Raw genomic sequence first — 17,496 nt, forward strand, 5'->3', positions numbered from 1 at the left:
ATATATAGTGCTACACTATAGTGTATTTGGGTAAAAATCTTCAAAATTTGCTTTGTTTGAGTTTTTTACAGATTTTACGTTTCCTACATACGTGAGAGATCAATAGTAGTAGAATTTTTTTTTTATTCCGCGTGCCATTATTTATTTTTCTCCACAGTTTATTTAAACAGTTCAAGGGTCTATTCATACTTGCCTGCTTGTTGATGTGTGTTTTTTTGCGCGATGGCACACATTGCCCACTCATTTTCAATGGGTCTCAACCTGCATCCATGGACCAAAAACTACACATGCTTCATTGTGTATTGCAAGGCAACAAATACATATTTTATTATGCACACTGAGATACAGGTGTCTTTGTTTAACCTATGCATGTGCCCTGTGGTACTGTTGAAAATGAAGGGCAACATACTGCAATGTGCACACCTAGCTCATTGTAGCACCACAAGTTCATTCTCATAATCACGCACAAAAACATGTGTAAATGAAGCCTAAATCTTCAAAAAAAAACTGTTGCTGCAAATATTTAGTGCCAACATTAGAGCCTGTTACTGCCTTACAAGATACCAAATGCAAATGATGGAAATTCCCACTATAAACACAACACTTAGTTACTATATAAATAATACAAGTCTGCCATACAGTGAGGCATAGATATTATTTAAAAAATTACAATTCCTATCAATATTTTCAACTAAACTAAAATGTATGTACATTTTTACTTCAAATGATTTTTCTTCTTGTCTCCTTGTTTTTTTTTTTTTATAGATGCATACCTCCCAACTTTCTGTGATGGGACACCTTCTAGCAAAATGTGTTTAGGCAATGGACACCCTCCTGTCATATGCCCTCAGTTATGCAGACTGATAGAATAAATGGAATAGCCATTTTATTTATCAAACATTTAGTTATAAGTATCAAAATATGTGTTTTGATTAAGCAGATATACTTGGTACAAATATGTTAGAAGTCATATGATGTAACAGCTGTTTTGGTTGTGGTCATGTTTTGCTTGTGGTCAGCTGTTTTGGTTGTGGTCATGTTTTGGTTGTGGTCAGCTCTTTGGTTGTGGTCATGTTTTGGTTGTGGTCAGCTGTTTTGGTTGTGGTCATGTTTTGGTTGTGGTCAGCTGTTTGGTTGTGGTCATGTTTTGGCTGTGGTCAGCTGTTTTGGTTGTGGTCATGTTTTGGTTGTGGTCAGCTGTTTGGTTGTGGTCATGTTTTGGTTGTGGTCAGCTGTTTTGGTTGTGGTCAGCTGTTTTGGTTGTGGCCAAATGCCATTCACACCATTTAGCTGTGAAAATGTCTATCTCTGGCTTCCCCGCAGAACTCGGGAAGTGACGTGTACATGTTAAATGACTATCTGCATATCAATAAAAATCACCAAATAACTGAATGGGACAAAAGAGTCCCATTCAAGGTGCCACCCCGTTCAGAATGTATAAATTGTACTATGAGGCTCTCAGGCATTTCAGAACAATTCTTTTGAACGTAGCACCATGTACTGTATTCTCCCTGCTTGTGGATAGCTACATGCTTGAATATTAAATATCTTGGATTCGATTTAAGCAGTCAACGTTACTGAAACCCCTTGAGTTCTGGGGTTTCCTTATCACAGACCATTAAGAATGTATACGCCAAAAATAACTGCATATACCCAGAATTCGTTTTTTCCACTGTTTCCTTTATGCCGTTTTTTTCAAAATAGTAAACAAAATAATTCAGAGATAGAATGAAGGTTAAGGCTGCATTCACACTCAGCGATCACTGTGATTCTGATCGCGATTCCAAATCATGGCAAAACACGCAGCACACATTTGGGTGCTATTATTCTTAATGGCACCCCAAACACAGTGCGATTTTGCTGCTACTGTCAACTAAAGAATGGACAGCAAAATGCCCATTTAAAATCGAACAAAACTCATTGCTCAAAAAAGGTGCATGAGCTTCTTTTGTGCAACAAACATAGGGCAGCCCATTTATGTGCTAAAAGTAATCACATAAAAATTGTGCACACAAAATTGCAAGCGGTAACGCACATTCCCACTACATGATATGTGAATGGGGCTTAGTGCAGAATAACACTTTTAGTAATTGAATAGTACATTTTCAAAGATATTTGTACGACAGTCCAAAAAGAAGGACAAACGAGGTGATAAGAGGGACAGAGGGATTTGGCCCCAAACTAAGGCCAGCCTCTTATTTTTGATATTTTTGACATGATCTGATGCCAATATGATTTGTAGGAAACTAAACCGAAGAATTGCTGCTACTTACTTGTTTTAAATTTGAATAATGTTCATAACCAGTTATTGGCTTGTAGCAACTGCGCAGACTCTCATATTTTGGTTTTCTGAGCGGGCTGGTCACTCAGCAAGAACTGTGTTGATTGTGAATCTACTCAGCTGCTAGGCATTATTTATAACAATCAGTGTTAGTGCTAGTTCACACCAGATGCAGTCGAGTGCGTTTTTTTTTTCTACATGCAAAATGCATGCACAGTATTTTCAATGTATTCCAATGGCCCTAGTTCACCGGTGTATTCAGTTCCAGTCAGTTTCCAGTGCAGAAAAAAAAAGTAGAACATGCTGCAAATGCACAGAACTGTACTGGAACACAGCAAAACGTATCAAAAAGGCACCGGTACTGCGTGTGGTGTGAACTGTAAGCAAAAACTCACCCGTAATGTATCCGGAGTGCATTTTTGTGGTGTGAACTGGCCCGTAATGTTTTAGAAGGACCTATAAAAACAACAAACAAATATAAAATTCTATCATAAAGGTTCCCCTAAATCGCCAATTTTGGATCTCTTCTTAAAGCATTAGTAAACTCTACTAATTTTTTTTCAAATGGTCCCCCTGCAGGTTTGGCCATAATGTGCTAATACATGCATCGCATACTAGCACATTATGACAGCCATACATTTCAAACTAAGCCCTCCAGCGCTGAGCTGTCAACGCTCCCGGTGCTTCCATTTTTCATCGGTCTTCCCTCCGGGTTTGCTCTCTGGCTGTTTGATTGGCCAGGCCACAGAGACATCATTCCTGCGCATGCGTATGGGAGACAACATTGCGGCATGGTGCTCTCTGCAATACAGAGCGTACTGATGGGCAGTTACGCCATTGGCTGGAGCCAATGTGAATATCTAATAAATGGCGCAAGTTTAGTAGTTTAAATTCAGATCTTACTACCAAGTTAAAGAAAATCTGTACGGTAAGGGGACAAAAGGCTCCCTACCCATGCAATAATGTATACAAATTCTGAATAAGTAGTTGCCCATTCAGAAGGTTAATAAAGCAATGTGATAAAAAATTTGTATATGTGGTGAACCGTGCTATAATCTATAATGTATCTATTAAAGTGCAAACAGTGCAAAAATTACACACCACCGCATTCACTCCAATGGAAAGTAAACGCAATGCAAAACATTTACTAAACAAAGTAAAAAGTATATATAAGTGGATAGATGCAAAATAAACAAAAGTCCTGCATCAAAAACATAAAGTCCAACAAAGTGAAGAAAAAACGTCCAATATGTTCAAGTATTAAAGGTGACTTTTCCAATGCTTGAGTGAATAGGGAAATCCGAGCAAACAGCCTACTCACCAGATGGAGATGATCCCCATTACAGAGATCATAAATGCCTAAGGTTGTCATACTGCTTCCTGGAATCCGTTACTGCCGATCCAAATGATGTCTCCAATAAAGGAAAGGCCAAGCATATCCAGGTTAAACACAGAATGAGACACAATCTCCCATGGTGAAGTGTGTCAAAAAACGTGGTTTATTGCTAAAAAATGGCGCCAAACGCCAACTGGCATGATAAATTTAAAAAACACAAACAAGTGGACACGGGGACAACGTGGAGCACTCCACCTGCGTTCTACTAGGGCGCAAGTGGCGTATCACGCTTAGACCACAGCTTACGCATTTCGTAAGAGCATCTGACGTCTTCAGGGGCCACAGAAAATCTGTACTGAAAAAAACATGTAGGTTGCCATTGTTGACCTCTCTTGAAAATGCTAATTTTGTGGCTGTCATGTTAATCCTCTGATTTATGGGCTTTGTTAACACTGATTTGTAGCAAGTTTGCAGATCAGGAGCTCTGATCTGACTGACTTTACTTGCTGCATGCTTGTTCTAGGTCAGTAACACAGGAAGTATTGAAACTAGAGACAGCTGGGCAATTAACATTTTAAAAGGAGGGCAGCTAAGACAGTATCATTTTCTTGGTTCAGAATTTCCTAAAGCCAAAGTCTGGGGCAAGTAAAAACCCTCCATTGCAATGGGCTACTCGTTTTCATTTAGGGGAAAGGGAAAAATCAGTGTTAGTTGATGCTCTGCTCCCGCAGGCTCTTTCCTGCTGCAATATCGGTCTCTCCAGTCTCTTCTAACCTTTGCTCCGGTATTGTATATTCCAATTGTCATTAAGACGATGCAGGACCCCTAGCTCTGAACAGGAAAGGAGGACCCTGAGGAACAGTCTACAAATGAAGTATAGGGGAACCTGATCTGCTGGAGGAGAGGAGGATATGGTAAGTAAAACTGAGATAGCTAGACAGCTAATATTAAAGGGCAGCTAATCTGTTCTTGGTTCCTTAAAGAGGAGTTCCGCTTAAAAAGAAGAATATTAAAGGTCATCAGCTACAAATACTGCATCCGCTCGTCTCCCCCTCCTCTCTGCGGCGCCAGCATTGTCACTGTGGGCGCCCGGCTGCGGCACGCACTGCACGTGCACGAGCCGTGCGGCAGGCTGTGACTGGCTGGGTAATTATCTGGGACCTGTGACATGTCCCAGATGATTGCCGAGAGGGCGGGGGGAGAGGTGAACTTACTTTCAACGCCGCAGTGAAAGTGGGAGCTGGAACCCTCTAAAAAGAGGGTTTCCGCTCCCCCCCCCCCAAAAAAAATGACATGCCAAATGTAGCCTGTCAGGGGGTCACCTTCCCTTAAGGCGGAGTTCCATTTTTGGGTGGAACTCCGCTTTAAAGCTAAACTCTGGTAAGCAAAACTGCTTTTCCTGTTCCTTAGACTCAAACAAGCATTTAAACCTTTCAGTGCTAGGGTAGCTCCACTTTAAGGGAAGTGGAGCTTCCCTTGAAGTTCCCTTACCGAAGTTGGGTTTTAAACATGAGCACAGGGTTTATTTAACAGTGAACATTTCCTATATTCCAAGATCAAAGGGCTATACAGCAAATGTTTGTTTCATTACTTATCATAAGTGCCATGCTATCAATTTTCTACAAGTCTGTTATGTGCAGTGTTTTTGATACTTCTGTTTGTGAAATATTTCCTGTGCTCTGCATATACCACTTCCGTAAAACTGCAAAAGTTTAGAATTTACAAGCAGGAGAGTAAAAACTAGGATGAGATCCAAATAGAGTATATAGAGTACCTACTGACACCAAGAGAATCCCGTATAGTAGCTGGATAAGCAGATTAATATATATGGATACCAGTGGTGGCCCATCCATAGGGGGCGCACGAGCACCGCCCCCCCCCACCCAGCAGTCACAAAAAAATAATGGAAATAAATAAATAAGTGCACTGTGTTTAAGCGCCGGGCGCCGGACATAGTGCACTATGGGAAGCGCCACGTCAATGCAATCACGAGAGTGCAGACAAGGTGCTTCATTTGCAGGCTCTTAACCTGCTTTGCAGCGCAATCCAAAGCGCCGAGCAGCTTCCGCTTATAGTATTACTACGGGCGGGAGCTTTGTTCTTCTAGTTAAGAGGTTACTTTCGGTTTCCCTGTTCAAGAGGGAAATCGGAAGTGACGTTGGCAGCTCCATGGAACGCACGGCCCGAGCGGGGCTGCCTGTAAGGTAAGTGAGGCTGCATATGATACAGTGGCTGCGTTTGATGGGCACAGTGGCTGCGTTTGATGGCACAGTGGCTGCGTTTCATGGGAACAGTGGTGGCAATTGATGGGCACAGTGGCTGCGTTTAATGGCACAGTGGCTGCGTTTGATGGCACAGTGGCTGTGATTCATGGCACAGTGGCTGTGATTCATGGTACACTGAGGCTGCAAATGATGGGGGTTTTTTCAGAATTTTTCAGTTTGTTTGTGCCCCCCAAAAAAATTTTGAGCACCAGCCGCCATTGATGGATACTGAAATGATATGTGACTATCTTTTTTAAAGGGATACTAACCACACACTCTTTAATTTACATTGTCCCTTCTATTACTGTATGTGGATGATGGCACTGTAATTATTTTATTAAAAATCTTTTTCCTAATCAATATACAGCTGTCACATGGCCCAGATCTTTCCCAGCCTGTCTGCAGGGAAACATAAGCAGGAGAAACGTCTAGTCCTCTGCTGCTGGTCACATGTCCAAGATTTAAAAAAAAACAGCCTTTGGAATACAGGGTAAAAATAAATAATTAATATTAATAAACTGTTTTAAATTGTCATACAAATATATATTTAAAATCAAATCTTTATTATTTTGTGGAAATAACATGGTGTGGGAGGATTTCTGCCAGTCACGGCTGTGTCACACCCCCTCCAGCCTATGTCTTAGAATGTGAAGGTGAAGCCTCCATTAATCTACATATAATATCCCACCTCCATCGTGTTTAGCTGGTTAGTGGGCATGGAGGAGGGAAGAGCAGGCTGTCATTTACCATTGTATATATGCCCACATGTGTGACTCTATAGTCACATGGGCTGCTAAGATGTAATAGGGAGGAAATGCTCAGCATAGAAACTCACTGAAAACTGAGCATGTGCAGAGCTGCCACCACAGCTGCAAAATCCCTAGCTGAATTGGGGATTTGGACAGAAGGTGGAGATAGTGAGAAGCAGGATCAACCAGGTTTTTTGCTGAATAAAGAAAACAAATCTCATAGTGACTGAGTGAGTTTGAACAGCATGTATTACAACATTTATTGATAGTTTTTTTTATGATGTGGGTTTAGTGACACTTTAAGATTGATTTTTTGTATGTATTTAATAAAAGCTTAATCATTTTAGAAAAAAAAAAAGTTTTCAGTGAATTCTCTGATCTGTTCATATAAGAAGTATATTCACTTCAAAAAATCCCCCTTTTCCCTTTGTTGTGCTGTTCCATAGGCCCCATTTTTCCTTTTTATACATGTATGGGATGTGGTGCTTAGATGCATATAGGAGAGGAATCATTTTAAAAGGAGAAGGTACATAACTAACAAATACCATACAATATAAATTGTTATTAGACATTTAGAAACCACAGATGGCATCTAAGGTAATCAATTTTATTTCTGGGTAACTTTATGAGCATTATCACAATTCAGCTCACTGAATTCATAAGGGACAATTACAGAGACTGGAGAAAATTGAATGTCAGTGGAGCCTATAACAATTAATCAAAATCCAACTTTCTAATAAATATGAAATTACAGGAGATTGCTACTGGAAACCCCATATGAATTCCATGTACTTTTTAGATGAGCCAAACCAGCATCATTATAGGCAAGACAAGAGTCCTATTGTATACCTTGGAGTTATTGCAACCACATACATCTTGTCACCCTCCCCTATTTTAATTTTTTTTTTTCAAATATAAATTTGTATTGATTTTCCAAGAGGGAGAGGTCAGGGAGAGGTACAGTACAGATTATGTTCATAACATATAACAAAAAATGTACTCGGGTGACAACATCAAAAAGAACTTCCATGTCGTGGAATACTGTACAATATTATGAATAATCATGGTTCATACATTACTTTACTGTAACATTGTTAAACGCCTATTTCCGCTTTGCATGAATGGGTGAGAGGTATCACATCGACCTCCCAGTCCAGTACCCATTTTTATCTTGGATAGTTGTGCTAATAGAATATATGAGACAATGTTTTAAGACAATTATCCAAGATCAAGCAGAATTTAAATAACAAAAGGCCGGAAATAATATTGTAGAAACTCCCTGCATGGAGAAACAGATGAGACTAGATTAGAAATGCGACTAATAATATGCAATGCTCTTGTATGTATGGAAACGTACCTGTATTATACAGAATACCTTCTTCGTAAGTGTTAAACATTAACACTGGATCAAGTTTAATGACACTTTTTGTTATGGAAAAAAAAATCTTATGTTATTTCCAAAGTATATGAGCGCTTTCTATACAGTCTGTATATTCCCTGTATCCAAGTAGACTTGTGCAGCTATTGGTTATTAGAGGATTGTTTTCTAGCAAACACTGGCCGAGATCCGTGTAAACGAAGAGTTCATTCATAATAGTTCATCCACATCCCATTCAAATGCCTCGTTCTTAATTCCATTACAGTTCACAGGTACACTTCCAAAACTAGTTAAGGAGGAAAAGCTTGCAGACCTATGCACCTCTCTGGAAGTCATACTGTTATAGTCAGAAAATACAGAACCATCTGAACTTTTTGGATAAACAGTGTTGTGAGAATGCTGAGGTAGCTTATGGGCAAGGAAAAAGATCCCACTCAAGAAATACAAAATGGCAGATACAATCCCCAGGCCAATGGCAGCACCGACTTCTTGTTTCTGAGGACTGGAAGGCATATAATATGTGCTGGGGAAATTAATACTAAAATTGCTGACGACGGAGTGCATATTCCATGCCACGGGAATAAGAACGACAATACTGGTAAATATGTACAAAATTCCACCCAATGTAAACCAATGAAGAATCACGTTGATTTGGCTCGTCCCATGATAGACCTGTTTAAGTCCAAAGACAGAAATGGCTTTTCCCAATGCTCCAAGGATTGTAGCCGTCAACATAAAACCCTGTGCCACAAATATTTCACGTGGTACAAAAGAGTCTGCCACGCTGTATTCTTGACAGTACATGTCTTTTTGGTTTGGGGACACCAAGATGTGACTGAAGAAACACGTCCGCCAGATGCCAACCCAAGCAATGCCAGAGGTAATAACAGTGTTGTTGGCCACATACCACACCCTCCATTGCATAAGTCCCGTGGCAATGAAGCCCAATATCCAGCCTACCGTAGCAAAAGCAAATGCTGCAAGTTGGAGATGAGCTGTGTTAGCCAGGTACGACATGACCCAGCAATTCCCTCTATTCTATGGCCACATCATCACAGTCATCTATCGGCGATCACTGAAAGATAAGTAAAATAAAGAACAAATGAATGAATAGATAAAAGTACAAGGTAACAATTTATCTAAGAGAAAAAAAGGCAATTTATGTGAAGTTACCTCTTCTCCTGTGTTGGCTGCTCCGTTAAATACTGCTGTCTGTGAATTCTTTTACCACAATATACACAAATCTGTAAAGCAGGCTGACAACCTAGTTGCCAAGAAACTGGAACCTGCACAGTATACAGGCACCCTTGTCACCCTGCAGTATTTAGATACAAGATTACTTATGTTTTCAACAACATGGCAACTGTGCACGCTTCAAACCTTCTGTCATTGTCTTGAACATGTATCTCATGTTTTAATAATACTTACTACTCCTATTTCCAGACCTTTGTATCCTTTTAATATTCAAAAGGGGAAATCACAAATCAAGAAAGAAATTGTGTAATGTTAAAGAACCAATTAGTTTGCTTTTATTATTATTATAATTTTTATTGCTTTACATTTTGTAAACTATTTGATCATTTTGCAGCGGGCCCTGAGCTCTGGATTGGATATGCATGTGGGCAGAAAGAGGGCAACCCCAATGATATAAAACTGCAGGACATCTAAAAAGGTGTAGAAAATGATTGATGGCAATAAAAACAAAACACCAAGAAATAGTAGTTTTAACCACTGGCCTACTGGACACCTTCACCCTCTTCCTGCCCAGGCCAATTTTCAGCTTTTAGGGCTGTCACACTTTGAATGACAATTGTGCGGTTATGCAACACTGTACCCAAACTAAGTTTTTATCATTTTTTGAGACAGATAGAGCTTTCATTTGGTGGTATTTAATCACCACTGTTTTTTTGTTTGTTTTTTTTGTTAAACAAACCTAAAAAGACTGAAAATTTTGAAAAAAAAACGCTTTTCTTAGTTTCTGTTATAAAAGTTTGTAAATAAGTAATTTTTCTCCTTCACTGATATGCTGCACTGATGGGTACTGATAGGAGGCACTGATGAGGCTGCACTTATATATGGCACCAGGGCCACCATCAGGGGAGTACAGCCGATACACATGTACCGGCAACCAGGAAATATGCAAGAGAGAGGAGACGGAGGAGAAATATTGCAGGAGAGGCGGCATAGACTAAGCACATACAGTAAGCTGGCAGAGCTGGGACTTGGGAGATGTTATGAGGGAGGGATTTAACAACCTATTAGTTGCTCATTGGCTGAGGAGGCAGCAGGAGCTCTGCCTCCTGGTGCCTCCTTAGCCAATAGTTACACAGGGTGAACTGTCCATCACTGCAGAGCCTTGTGCTTCCTGTGTTGGTGGGAGGGACAGAATTCCTCTGCAAAGAAGCTGCTGTTCCAGAGATCGAGGTGAGTGAAAAAAAAATTGTTTCCCTGAAGTTGCTAGTTGACATTGTATATGCACAGCCTGTGCTCCCCTGTTAATATCAATCACTGTATTACCAGCCCATTGCTGTCCTTTTAGCAGGATGAAAGTAACTTTACACATGTGTAGCATAGGTGTCCGCTTATGTCACCATGTTAAAAGTACAGCACTATGGGTAGCATTACAGTGACTGTTATTACTCCAGGTTCACTAAACTAGCCAATTCTCTGAAAAGCAATCTATGCGGATTGTTCTTCAGGCCCCTTTCACATGAGTGGTCTGATCGGGTCTTCCTGTCTGTTTTTGGGGCAAACCCGATCGGACCACCCATTGTTCTGTATGGATCGACAGTTTTAAATGGAAATTTGTCCTTTACACCCACCTACCTACAATCTGATCAGATCTGGCATTCCCCTCCATCTGGCCAGATCAGAGGGCAATTGGGTGTAAACGGACAGCATGAGTTTACACAGACCTGTCAGTTGCCCACTCAGCTCAGCAAGGTATCCACGGACAGATCTCCTGCTGAAAAAAACTGGATCGGCCCCTGTGAAGATTGCAGCTAGAGTGCAGATAAGGCCGGCCATGGATGGTTTGAATCTCAGTTTGTTTAGCAGAGACTAGCAAAGATTCAAGTTATGTATGGGCAGGCTGAATGTACCCAAGTTAATTGATCAATCAACTTGAGTACAACCAGCCTGTCAGATTTTACATACAATAATCGCTAGCAGCACTTGTAGCCACTAGCAATAATCACTGTGTTCTCCTGGCGGGGGCAGTTTTGCTGCCCCCCACCGGGAGAATGCAATGGCTCTTCAGCAGGGATTCTCCCCATCAACACTGTCTATGTTGATGGGTGAATCAAGCAATTTTTTTTCCTGCAACCCGTGGGACACAGATGGGGAAAAAAAAATGAATGGGGTTTTAACTCTTTCATAATTTGGCCAAAATGGGGGAAAAAAGTGCTTGCTAACAGGGTTATGTCATTGCATGAGATTGCCCCTCACTTTCTGTCTTGATGTCACTAGAACAGGAAGTAAGGGAATCTCCCTGTGGAGATATAGCCAGCAATTGTTTCTCTCTCTCTCTCTCTCTCTCTCTCTCTCTCTCTCTCTCTCTCTCTCTCTCTCTCTCTCTCTCTCTCTCTCTCTCTCTCTCTCTCTCTCTCTATATATATATATATATATATATATATATATATATATATATATATATATATATATATATATATATATATATATAAACATTTGGAAATTATAAGGCAACAATCAACAATTGCAAGCTATTTCCCCACAGTGAGATTCACCCATTTCCTGTTCTGGTGACACTAAGACAGGGAGTGAGAGGAAATCTCATGCAATGATATAACCCTATTAGACGTTCTAGTTATTTATAAAAGGTATATATAAAGCAAGCACTTTTTTTAAATTTTGGCTAAATTGGGATGGGATGGAGGAGATGGGACTGGAGGAGGATAAGGTCATGGGACTGGAGGAGGATAAGGACTTGGGACTGGATGAGGATAAGGACATGGGACTGCAGGAGGAGAAGGAGATGGGACTGGAGGAGGAGGAGGACATAGGATGGAGGAGATGGGACTGGAGGAGGAGGAGGATGTGGGATGGAGGAGATGGACTGGAGGAGCAGGAGATTGTGGGATGGAGGAGATGGGACTGGAGATGAGGAGGATGTGGAATGGAGGAGATGGGACTAGAGGAGGAGGAGGATTTGAGATGGAGGAGATTGGACTGGAAGAGGATAAGGACATGGGACTGGAGTGTCTGGAGGAGGAGGATGTGTGATGGAGGAGATGGGACTGAAGGAGGAGGAGGAGGCGGATGTGGGATGGAGGAGATGGGACTGGAGTAGGAGGAGATGAGACTGGAGGAGAATAAGGAGATGGGATGGAGGAGATGGGACTGGAGGGGGGTAAGGACATGGGACTGGAGGAGGAGGAGGACATGGGATGGAGGAGATGGGACTGGAGGAGGAAGAGGACATGGGATGGAGGAGATGGGACTGGAGGAGGAAGAGGATGTGGGATGGAGGAGATGGGACTGGAGGAGGAGGATGTGGGATGGAGGAGATGGGACTGGAGGAGGAGGATGTGGGATGGAGGAGATGGGACTGGAGGAGGATGTGGGATGGAGGAGATGGGACTGGAGGAGGAGGATGTGGGATGGAGGAGATGGGACTGGAGGAGGAGAATGTGGGGTGGAGGATATGGGACTGGAGGAGGAGGATGTGGGATGGAGGATATGGGACTGGAGGAAGAGGATGTGAGATGGGACTGGAGGAGGAGGGGATGGGACTGGAGGAGGAGGGTGTGGGATGGAGGAGATGGGACTGGAGGAGGAGAAGGATGTGGGATGGAGGAGATTGGACTGGAGGAGGATAAGGACATGGGACTGGAGGAGAAGGAGATGGGATGGAGGAGATGTGTCTGGAGGAGGAGGAGGATGTGTGATGGAGGAGATGGGACTGAAGGAGGAGGAGGATGTGGGATGGAGGAGATGGGACTGGAGTAGGAGGAGATGAGACTGGAGGAGAATAAGGAGATGGGATGGAGGAGATGGGACTGGAGAGGGATAAGGACATGAGACTGGAGGAGGAGGAGGACATGGGATGGAGGAGATGGGACTGGAGGAGGAGAAGGATGTGGGATGGAGGAGATGGGACTGGAGGAGGAAGATGTGGGATGGAGGATATGGGACTGGAGGAGGAGGATGTGAGATGGGACTGGAGGAGGTGGAGGATGTCGGATGGAGGAGATGGGACTGGAGGAGGAGGAGGAGATGGGACTGGAGGAGGAGGAGATGGGACTGGAGAAGGAGGAAATGGGACTGGAAATAGGACTGGAGAAGGAGGAGGAGATGGGAATGGAGGAGAATAAGGACATGGGATGGAGGACATGGGACTGGAGGAGAGTAAGAACATGGGATGGAGGAGATGGGACTGGAGAAGGATGACATATGATGGAGGAGATGGGACTGGAGGAAGAGGAGAAGGACATGGGATTGGGGAGATGAGACTGAAAGAGGAGGACATGGGATGGGACTTGGTAGGACTGCCAGTTGGGGGGCCCTGGGGAATGTTGATGGTCAGGTCCGGGGATGGGGGGGCCCAGGCCTAAAACTGTGTAAGGGACCCCAAAATTTCTGATGGCGGCCCTGTGTGGCACTGATGGTCACTAATAGGCAGCACTGATGGTCACTGATAGGTGGCACTGATTGGCACTGACAGGCATCACTGATGGGCACTGATTGGCAGCCCTGGTGTGCACTGATTGGCAGCACTGATGGGCACCGATTGGCACAAATTGGCAGCACTGGTGGGCACTGTTGGGGCTTCACTGATGATTGGGACACTGATCATCAGTGCACTGATTGTGAGTGCAGATGTCCCCTGTGTGGATTTGCTGGTTTTTGGCTCTCCTCTCCTCACGAGCTGTCAGCGTGGGGGGAGGATTGCTGATAACTGCCAAATCCTGTTTACATCCGTAATCAGCTATAATTGAACACAGCTAATCACGTGGTAAAGAGCTGAAGGATGCAGCGATCACAGATCACTGCCAATGTGTGCCGCAGGCAAAGCGTGGCCGTGCTGTAGCTGTCATTTGGCTATAGCGCGGTCGCGAAGGGGTTAAACATACGTAAATGGTTATAAAGGTGGAAGGTTTTTATTAATCTTAATGCATTCTCTGCATTAAAATAAAAACATTCTTTGTTCAGCTGCCCCCCCCCAAATACTTTCCTGAGCCCAACCTCGCTCTAATGCTGTGACCGTCTGCAGCATCGTAGTTCGCTCTTTTCCCCCCTCACAGGTTCCCGCTGCTGTCAATTAAATCCTGTGAGGAGGGAGCTGAGTCGGGGCCCAGCCACACTGTGTGTCAATAGATGCACACAGTGTAGCTTGGAATAAAGCCCGCATAAGTGTCTCCATAGTATGTCCTTGCTATGGGGGTACTCGGAAGAGAGGAGAAGCCAGGAGCGCTGGCGGGGGACCCCAAAGGAGGAGGATTGGGGTTGCTCCATTGCACAGAGCAAGTATAACATCTTTACAATCATTTTAAGCCTAGGCTCTCACTTGTGCGTGTGAGTTTGTGCGTGCATTTGAATAGGCTGCTGTACCCGCAAGAAACACAGGGAAAGAAGTCTCTGACCCTTTTTTGAAAACGTACCACACAGAACTGCATGGTGCTGCGGCACAATGCATACCTCCCAACTGTCCCTGATTTCGTGGGACTGTCCCTGATTTGGAGCAATGTCCCTCTGTCCTTCATTCCACCTCATTTTTCCCTCATATTGGTCTGATCCATATAGTTGTATATAAAATGCACTTTTTATCTTTCAAAAAGCCAATATAAAGGAATAGTAGTGGTAAAAAAAAGTCCTTGTGGATTTAATTAACCTTTTTTTGGTTAATTCTCCTTTAAGGGGGTGTGACAGGGGGTGTTCTATGCCTACATACGTTTGTTAGTAGGTGTCCCTCATTCCCATCTCAAGATGTTGGGAGGTATGACAATGCAGTTTCATGCTCGTGAAAATGTAGGTATTTTGTCAGTGCGTGGGGGTGCCATTAAGAATTATTCACACACCCGTACATCTGCTAAAGAGCAGCGATTTTTCCCTGGTTGGCAATCCTGACCAGCACATATGTGAACCTAGGGTTAAGCGACCTTCTGAATATAACAATTCTTGTTGCCACTTCTAAGATGTTAACTGTCATGCTCCAGCTGTCAGTGAATTGGATTTGTGGATGAGGACACAATAAAGTATGATCAATTAAACATGTGTAGGGATCTCAATTAAAGGCAAAAGGAGTGGGATTATTGCGGTGCCACAAACAAGTTGGAACAATTTTATTATAAAATTTATATTTTATTTATTAATATCAAAAGCTAAAAAGTACATATAATTCATACATATACATTATATATAGAAAAATTCAATACAAGAAAAACATAATACAATTTCAAAGTAATGACCATCCCCACTGGTGTTGAAAGGTGATCGCTGGTCAATTCATCCCAACTAGTTTCGCCAAAACATTGGCTTCATCAGGGGAATGTATAAAATAATGCAGAAAGTAAAAACACTGGAAAGAAAAAGAAGGTCTATTATTTAATTAAATCCACATAGTATGATATAATAAAGGTGAACTGTCATGTCACAAAGCAGTCAAAATCCTGTCCAGCCTGTGTCCCCAGCCCCCCGGTCCCCACATCCGAGACATACCGTGCAGGAGTATGTCTCGGGTGTGGGGACCGGGGGGCCTGGGGACACAGGCTAGACAGGATTTTGGCGAAACTAGTTGGGATGAATTGACCAGCGATCACCTTTCAACACCAGTGGTGACGGTCATTACTTTGAAATTGTATTATGTTTTTCTTGTTTTGAATTTCAATCACAGCCATTGAGCCAATCAGGAGAGAGAGGGGACGGACCCGAGCCGCAGCTCTGTGTGTGAATGGACATGCAGAGCCGCAGCTTTGAAGCGCGCCTGCTTGGGTGCCCCCCATTGCAAGCTGTTTGCTCTGGGGGCACTTGGCAGGAGGGAAGGGCCAGGAGCGCCAGCGAGGGACCCGAGAAGAGGAGGATGAGGCTGCTCTGTGCAAAACCACTGCACTGAGCAGGTAAGTATGACATGTTTGTGATTTTAAAAAAAGATGTCACTTTAAGGTTTTCATTTTTTTTTAAATATAAGCCACCTCTCCCTTTCACAGTATTCTGGGATATAAATTTAGACAGGCAGCTCCAGGATTATTGTGTATAATGATGACAATGCCACCAGAATAGCTAATACTGCAGAAGTTTAGGAGATAGAAAAAAATATCAGATGGCACCATACACCTTATTCAGATGTAAATAAATTGACCATGACTGAAAGTATGCAATGCTGCAGACAAGGCCACAATAAAATCTCATTTTTGGTTTAAAGGATACCTGAACTATGGAAAACGTGCCAAAAAACATAGACAAAGTGCTAATTACTAGTATTGCCTGTAGTGTAACTGCAGTTCTTTTTTTTCTATTTTTTTTTTACCCATTACTGACTTACCATGATTTGTTCTGGACTGTTTGTAAAGGCAGCCAGTAAGGTAGTGTAGCATGGCTTTGCTTCCTCATTTTGGGTAGATTTGTGTGCTGAAGCATGTTTACAGCTTGTTCAAAAGGAATAGTCAGCCGAAAAGTAAGTTACCTTAAGGAAAAAAAACTGCGCACTAACACAGTGCACAACTGTGAATGGCCCCTAAGAGCCGGTTCACACGGGGGCGACTTGTCAGGCGACCTAGCCGCCTGACAAGTCGCCTCCCGTTCTGTACAATGGAACCGTTCTAATCGGAGCGACGCAAGTCCCTCCGACTTAGAAGAAAGGTTCCTGTACTACTTTGGGGGCGACTTGCATAGACTTCTATACAGAAGTCGTCTTGCAAGTCGCCCCGGCAGTCGTGTGCAGGTCGCCTCGGTGAGGCGACCTGCAAGTCGTGCCGCGTCTAGTGTGAACCGGCACTTAACCATACTTTTCATTCCCTAAGTTTACTAACTGATAACAAAGAAAAGAATATGCATGCTTTTCTCCTCCTGCAAAGGAAGAATTGCTTTTAAGTTAGTTGCCCATGTAGGGCAAAGCAACAGGCTCACTTTAACATACCCTTCTGCAGCCCTGGGAACCTCTGGAGTCATAGCTTACACAGGGCCATGGAGTTCCTGACAGGAATTGGCCCAGCTATGTCACATGGAGTAAGTCACATGCTCCTCCATACCCATAACCGGCTGAATTTCCATCCATGTACGGCCACCTTAAGTAATGCCTTTATCTTCTTTGAACAAAGCTCGTTATTGCCCTAACTGGGAACTTGCTGGATCATAACCAGCAATGCCAGCTTTTCGTTGATGTTACAGGTTTGTTACCCAGTGCTGGGACAAGGTCATCTAGAGCCCAGGGCCAGCATGCCAAACTGTGCCCTCCCAAGATGTATGAACATTATGTGTCAGCAAACCCTCCCCCACAAAAACACTGAGCACTAATCTGCATGCTTACCCCT

At 43.0% G+C, this 17,496-nt stretch overlaps 1 protein-coding gene across 1 annotated transcript; it reads right to left on the reverse strand.

Moving 5' to 3' along the window:
• Positions 1 to 7,223: 7,223 nt before the first annotated feature.
• CLDN34 (claudin 34) lies at positions 7,224 to 9,303 on the reverse strand. The gene is made up of 2 exons (XM_073618022.1): positions 9,182 to 9,303; positions 7,224 to 9,083 (listed from the first exon to the last, which is right to left on the reverse strand). Exon 2 carries the CDS (start codon positions 9,023 to 9,025, stop codon positions 8,219 to 8,221), a length of 807 nt encoding a protein of 268 aa, XP_073474123.1. The 5' UTR covers positions 9,026 to 9,083; positions 9,182 to 9,303; the 3' UTR covers positions 7,224 to 8,218.
• Positions 9,304 to 17,496: the final 8,193 nt, after the last annotated feature.

The sequence above is a fragment of the Aquarana catesbeiana genome, linkage group LG02 (assembly GCF_042186555.1).
Source record: "Aquarana catesbeiana isolate 2022-GZ linkage group LG02, ASM4218655v1, whole genome shotgun sequence".
Taxonomy (NCBI): domain Eukaryota; kingdom Metazoa; phylum Chordata; class Amphibia; order Anura; family Ranidae; genus Aquarana; species Aquarana catesbeiana.